The 6,979-nt window shown below is 36.4% G+C and overlaps 1 protein-coding gene across 6 annotated transcripts in view; it reads right to left on the reverse strand.

Moving 5' to 3' along the window:
• LOC137019393 (ovoinhibitor-like) overlaps positions 1-5,951 on the reverse strand; it is a 70,073-nt gene extending 64,122 nt beyond the window's left edge. For 2 of the 6 annotated variants that reach the window (XR_010895012.1, XM_067384815.1), the window contains exons 1-21: positions 5,828-5,951; positions 5,219-5,244; positions 4,952-5,061; positions 4,785-4,842; positions 4,528-4,637; positions 4,386-4,443; positions 4,125-4,234; positions 3,984-4,041; positions 3,724-3,833; positions 3,587-3,644; positions 3,326-3,435; positions 3,185-3,242; positions 2,927-3,036; positions 2,790-2,847; positions 2,529-2,638; positions 2,388-2,445; positions 2,129-2,238; positions 1,992-2,049; positions 1,726-1,835; positions 1,589-1,646; positions 1,319-1,428 (exon numbers count right to left, since the gene is read on the reverse strand). Coding sequence is in view for 5 of the 6 variants with exons in the window: in XM_067384815.1 (XP_067240916.1) it covers positions 1,319-1,428; positions 1,589-1,646; positions 1,726-1,835; positions 1,992-2,049; positions 2,129-2,238; positions 2,388-2,445; positions 2,529-2,638; positions 2,790-2,847; positions 2,927-3,036; positions 3,185-3,242; positions 3,326-3,435; positions 3,587-3,644; positions 3,724-3,833; positions 3,984-4,041; positions 4,125-4,234; positions 4,386-4,443; positions 4,528-4,637; positions 4,785-4,842; positions 4,952-5,061; positions 5,219-5,244; positions 5,828-5,867 (1,688 nt within the window). In the remaining variant the exon portion in view is untranslated. The remainder of the gene's footprint in view (positions 1-1,318; positions 1,429-1,588; positions 1,647-1,725; positions 1,836-1,991; positions 2,050-2,128; positions 2,239-2,387; positions 2,446-2,528; positions 2,639-2,789; positions 2,848-2,926; positions 3,037-3,184; positions 3,243-3,325; positions 3,436-3,586; positions 3,645-3,723; positions 3,834-3,983; positions 4,042-4,124; positions 4,235-4,385; positions 4,444-4,527; positions 4,638-4,784; positions 4,843-4,951; positions 5,062-5,218; positions 5,245-5,827) is intronic. The other 4 variants (XM_067384842.1, XM_067384832.1, XM_067384850.1 and 1 more) reach the window with 4 other exon arrangements.
• Positions 5,952-6,979: the final 1,028 nt, after the last annotated feature.

A 6,979-nucleotide genomic window follows, 5' to 3' on the forward strand; every position in this document is an offset into this window, starting at 1 on the left:
AAACAGCGACATATAAACCACATGTGAGTTTAATAAAGATCAGTAATAACGCCAGAGCCTCAAGTCATTTTCACCACCTTTATTTTATTCAAACTAATTCAAGTACTGGAGAGGTGTGCAATGATTGGTGGGTAAGCTTTCCTTTCCACTTCCTGTGAAGTGATGCATCCATGTTCCTGTATTCCATGTTCTGTCCACTTCGCAGGGCACTTATGGTCGAATGGAAAGCACTTGAGGTTTTTTTTAGTGCTTTCTGTGTGTTAATATTTCTTAGACTCTACTTTTGACTGTTTTCGTGTAACTTCTTTAGACACACCTAAATAAAAGAACTAGGCCTTGAACACACTTATAAGAGAGGTTAGATATTTGAGTGTATATTTCTTGCATAACCTGATATTGCTGAGTTCAACATGTTCCTGGGTCAACATTTTTGTTAATCCTGGTACAACATTCAAATCTACCAGTCAGATTTGAGGGACAAGTTTACAGATTATGTCAAGTTTAGGCATAAATCATGAATTGGTGCTTCTACATCAGTGTTATTCATCTATCGTTTCCCTCTGATTTTTGGGATAACTTATGAGTAGGGTTAGGTTTAGGGGTAGGAATAGGGTTAAGACTAAATTTTTAGACTAGAATGTTGTTCCAGGATTGAAAAAATACGTAGACCCAGGAACGCATCTAACTCAGCAATATCAGGACGTGCTATATTTCTTAATATGCCATATATGGTAGGTGTTGATCTTTGAGCACTGTGATTGGACGGCCTGGACATCGGTGATGATTCTGCTTTAAATATGACCCTTCTTCATTAATAAACCTGAGAATCTTATAGTACTACACTGTCTTTATATCTGCTTGATCATTCTCCGTCAGCGCCCGTTTCCAACTGATGACTTTAAGTCTACCTGATAATCTAACAAAAGCTTGCACATCTTTTATGATATTCTGCTCTCTAGTTGTGGTTTGTGTGCCTCCTTCAAAGTAAATCTTTACCTATTTTTAGTCTCGTCTTTCCAAGATTCAAGGGAGAAAACAGAACAGCTTCAATATGCAGCATTTATTTAAGGATTAAACCATTACACATTCAGATTATAATGAATGAGACACAATAATGCTGACTAAAGGTCTGTCAAGCTGAATTATGCTGCCATTCCTGTGTCACACCTGCAGATCTTCATCGCATCTGCCTTGCTTCACGATAAAGATTTCAATTCCTGAGTCGCTAAAAAAAAAAAAGAGAGAATAAAGTGAAAATTTAAGTTTGAACGTGACTGTAATTCATTTTTAAACCTACAGTACTTTGATTTAAACTCACCTGATGGCAACACACAGCATACATACATTGTCATATGTTTTTCCATCAGATCCACACACGGGATCATAGTTCAGTGGACATATGTTAGATGGGTTAGGCTTGCAGTCAGGCTGTGTACACAAAAAAAAAAAAAAAAAAAAAGTTATTTGAAATGGAGGGAAGTAATTCTACAATTGTTACACATTCAGGTTATAATGAATGAGACATGAGCACAATAATGCTGAGTAAAGGTCTGTCAAGCTGAATTATGGTGTCATTCCTGTGTCACACCTTTTGAGGTGGATCACATTCGCCTTGCTTCTGGATTAAGATTGTAGTATTTGATTCCCTAAAAAAAAAGGGGGGATTAAAGTTTGAAAGTGACTGTAATTCATTTTTAAACCTACAGTACTTTGATTTAAACTCACTTGATGGCAACACACAGCACACATACATTGTCATATGTTTTTCCATCAGATCCACACACGGGATCATAGATCAGTGGGCATGCGTTAGACGGGTTAGGCTTGCAGACAGGCTGTGTACACAAAAAAAAAAAAAAAAAGTTATTTGAAATGGAGGGAAGTAATTCTACAATTGTTACACATTCAGGTTATAATGAATGAGACATGAGCACAATAATGCTGAGTAAAGGTCTGTCAAGTTGAATTATGGTGTCATTCCTGTGTCACACCTTTTGAGGTGGATCACATTCGCCTTGCTTCTGGATTAAGATTGTAGTATTTGATTCCCTAAAAAAAAAGGGGGGATTAAAGTTTGAAAGTGACTGTAATTCATTTTTAAACCTACAGTACTTTGATTTAAACTCACTTGATGGCAACACACAGCACACATACATTGTCATATGTTTTTCCATCAGATCCACACACGGGATCATAGATCAGTGGGCATGCGTTAGACGGGTTAGGCTTGCAGTCAGGCTGTGTACACAAAAAAAAAAAAAAAAGTTATTTGAAATGGAGGGAAGTAACTCTACAATTGTTACACATTCAGGTTATAATGAATGAGACACAATAATGCTGACTAAAGGTCTGTCAAGTTGAATTATGGTGTCATTCCTGTGTCACACCTTTTGAGGTGGATCACATTTGCCTTGCTTCTGGATTAAGATTGTAGTATTTGATTCCCTAAAAAAAAAAAGGGGGGGAATTAAAGTTTGAAAGTGACTGTAATTCATTTTTAAACCTACAGTACTTTGATTTAAACTCACCTGTTGGCAGCACACAGCATACATACATTGTCATATGTTTTTCCATCAGATCCACAGACAGGTTCATAGTTCTTTGGGCATGCGTTAGACGGGTAAGGCTTGCAGTCAGGCTTGTCACAAAAAAAAAAAAAAGTTATTTGAAATGGAGGGAAGTAATTCTACAATTGTTACACATTCAGGTTATAATGAATGAGACATGAGCACAATAATGCTGAGTAAAGGTCTGTCAAGTTGAATTATGGTGTCATTCCTGTGTCACACCTTTTGAGGTGGATCACATTCGCCTTGCTTCTGGATTAAGATTGTAGTATTTGATTCCCTAAAAAAAAAGGGGGGATTAAAGTTTGAAAGTGACTGTAATTCATTTTTAAACCTACAGTACTTTGATTTAAACTCACTTGATGGCAACACACAGCACACATACATTGTCATATGTTTTTCCATCAGATCCACACACGGGATCATAGATCAGTGGGCATGCGTTAGACGGGTTAGGCTTGCAGTCAGGCTGTGTACACAAAAAAAAAAAAAAAGTTATTTGAAATGGAGGGAAGTAACTCTACAATTGTTACACATTCAGGTTATAATGAATGAGACACAATAATGCTGACTAAAGGTCTGTCAAGTTGAATTATGGTGTCATTCCTGTGTCACACCTTTTGAGGTGGATCACATTTGCCTTGCTTCTGGATTAAGATTGTAGTATTTGATTCCCTAAAAAAAAAAGGGGGGGTAATTAAAGTTTGAAAGTGACTGTAATTCATTTTTAAACCTACAGTACTTTGATTTAAACTCACCTGTTGGCAGCACACAGCATACATACATTGTCATATGTTTTTCCATCAGATCCACAGACAGGTTCATAGTTCTTTGGGCATGCGTTAGACGGGTAAGGCTTGCAGTCAGGCTTGTCACAAAAAAAAAAAAAAGTTATTTGAAATGGAGGGAAGTAATTCTACAATTGTTACACATTCAGGTTATAATGAATGAGACATGAGCACAATAATGCTGAGTAAAGGTCTGTCAAGTTGAATTATGGTGTCATTCCTGTGTCACACCTTTTGAGGTGGATCACATTCGCCTTGCTTCTGGATTAAGATTGTAGTATTTGATTCCCTAAAAAAAAAGGGGGGATTAAAGTTTGAAAGTGACTGTAATTCATTTTTAAACCTACAGTACTTTGATTTAAACTCACTTGATGGCAACACACAGCACACATACATTGTCATATGTTTTTCCATCAGATCCACACACGGGATCATAGATCAGTGGGCATGCGTTAGACGGGTTAGGCTTGCAGTCAGGCTGTGTACACAAAAAAAAAAAAAAAAAGTTATTTGAAATGGAGGGAAGTAACTCTACAATTGTTACACATTCAGGTTATAATGAATGAGACACAATAATGCTGACTAAAGGTCTGTCAAGTTGAATTATGGTGTCATTCCTGTGTCACACCTTTTGAGGTGGATCACATTTGCCTTGCTTCTGGATTAAGATTGTAGTATTTGATTCCCTAAAAAAAAAAAGGGGGGGAATTAAAGTTTGAAAGTGACTGTAATTCATTTTTAAACCTACAGTACTTTGATTTAAACTCACCTGTTGGCAGCACACAGCATACATACATTGTCATATGTTTTTCCATCAGATCCACAGACAGGTTCATAGTTCTTTGGGCATGCGTTAGACGGGTAAGGCTTGCAGTCAGGCTTGTCACAAAAAAAAAAAAAAGTTATTTGAAATGGAGGGAAGTAATTCTACAATTGTTACACATTCAGGTTATAATGAATGAGACATGAGCACAATAATGCTGAGTAAAGGTCTGTCAAGTTGAATTATGGTGTCATTCCTGTGTCACACCTCTTGAGGTTGATCACATTTGCCTTGCTTCTGGATTAAGATTGTAGTATTTGATTCCCTAAAAAAAAAAAAAAAGGGGGATTAAAGTTTGAAAGTGACTGTAATTCATTTTTAAACCTACAGTACTTTGATTTAAACTCACCTGTTGGCAGCACACAGCACACATACATTGTCATATGTTTTTCCATCAGATCCACACACGGGTTCATAGTTCTTTGGGCATGCATTAGACGGGTAAGGCTTGCAGTCAGGCTGGTCACAAAAAAAAATGTTTTTTGAAATGGAGGGAAGTAATTCTACAATTGTTTCACATTCAGGTTATAATGAATGAAACATGAGCACAATAATGCTGAGTAAAGGTCTGTCAAGCTGAATTATGGTGCCATTCCTATGTCACACCTCTTGAGGTTGATCACATTCGCCTTCCTTCTGGATTAAGATTGTAGTATTTAATGTCCTAAAAAAAAAAGGGGGGGGGGGGGAGGATGGGTTGGGGGGAGATTAAGGATTAAAGTTTGAAAGTGACTAATTCGTTTTTAAACCTACAGTACTTTGTTTAAACTCACTTCATGGCAGCACACAGCAGGCATTCATTGTCATATGTTTTTCCATCAGATCCACACACAGGTTTATAGTTCTTTGGGCATCCTTTAGACGAGTAAGGCTTGCAGTCAGGCTGTTCACAAAAATAAAACATTGAATTATTTACAAATACAGGTTCATAGTCCATCGGGCACACGATAAGCTCAGGTTCAGACTGGTCACATAAAGAAAATTTTTTGAAAGTTTTTTGAACATGGAGAGAAGTAATTCTACAGTCTTTATTTATTCACCTCTCTCACTCCATCAGATATGGCCACTGTTAGTGTCAAGAAGGAAAAACAAGGATTAAAGTTGATAACAGGATCATATCAGCTGTATTAATGTTAATATAATGTCCACACTTGACAAAAAAAAAAAAAAATTGTATAGGCCAATTATAGTCAAACAGCAATACTGTGAAATATTACTACAGTTTAAAATAATGGTTTTCCTTTTTAAAATACTTTAGAATATAATGCATTTCTGTGATGCAAAGCGTCTGAACATTCATGTTACCTCTATGGCATGTTATATAGACCTTTAGCTTAAAAGCATGCACATTTGGAGAAATATTGATGGATTCATATATGTTTTTCAATTTTCTATACAGAGGAGTAATATTTATTGTCATCACTATGGGCACTATAGTTTCAATTGATATATTTTTTCTGTCTCTATGACCAAAAAAATGACGGAGTATTTTAAGTCTGTTTTGCTTCAATGTGAAAAAAATCCTGCAAAACGCGCCGGTGCGTTTCCCGATTCCAGTGTTAAATCTTACAGTAGCAAAGGTGAAATCTGATGTGGTAAATGATCCTAATATCAGTTGTTTTAGAGAATGAAATCATGATATTACTCACCTAGGACACAGAGAAGGACGATGACTCCACGTGCAAACATTGTTCCAGACTTGAGAGTGAACTCACTAAAACTGACGAAATGATCCGCCTATTTATATCAGTACCGTGGATCCACCTCTGAACACAAGTAGTGCTTGCTGCAAATTACCTCCAGCTGAACCAGTGGTGTAGTCTAGTTTTTTGTAGTGAGTATACTGTGATTTTTCCCTCCTGGCCTCATACTAACCCGTCCCGGAGCGACACCCCATAAGCACCGTGTGGCTCAGTAATGCATATGGTATGCATCTGATCTATAGGCTAATGCTCTATATATGAGAGCATTCTGAAAGACAGCTTATGTGTGTGTTATCTACATGTCAGTTTATTATAATCAACAAAAGACTTTAACAGCCAGTGACATTTACAGCTGAAGAGACTCTGGACTGATTTTCAACTGTTTAGTGTCAATCCCCATCTAACTCAGCCAGTTAAGACAGCCTTAGATGTGATATTGAATATGGTTCTGGAGTATAAATTTTAACTGCTGGCAAGATTCAATGCACATTTAGGAGTGGAAGTTGCAACTATTATTACTCTAAAAATGTTTGGTTAAAAACAACCCAAATGGGTTGAAAATGGACAAACCCAGCAATTGGGTTGTTTTAACCCAGCGATTGGGTTCAATGTTTGCCCAAACTGCTGGGTAGTTTTATTTAACTCAACTATTATGTAAAAGTTGCTGTATTGCTTGCTTAAAATGAACCCAAAATATGTTGGAAATTAACATTTATTAATATTAAATAAAATAGTTAAGCAATAAACATGCATAAAATGGTTTATTCATAAATGTTCACCTTTTGATTATTATTGTTGCCTCTAGTATTGCCTCATGTGTCTGATTTTCAATTTCCAAACTATGGGTTAATTTTAAGCCAGCCATATATATATATATATATATATATAGTCATTTTTAAGCAATAGTTGAGTTACATAAAACTACCTAGCAGGTTGGGCAAACATTAAAACCAGCTGCTGGGTTTAACCCAATCACTAGATTTGTCCATTTTCAACCTAACTTTAACCCACCATTTTTCTAGAGTGTAACAATAATGGAAAGATGAGGCTTATCAGTATGTCACAATATCACCCTGTTTGGACTTTTTCTGTTTTGCA

Source organism: Chanodichthys erythropterus, chromosome 1 (genome assembly GCF_024489055.1).
Source record: "Chanodichthys erythropterus isolate Z2021 chromosome 1, ASM2448905v1, whole genome shotgun sequence".
Taxonomy (NCBI): domain Eukaryota; kingdom Metazoa; phylum Chordata; class Actinopteri; order Cypriniformes; family Xenocyprididae; genus Chanodichthys; species Chanodichthys erythropterus.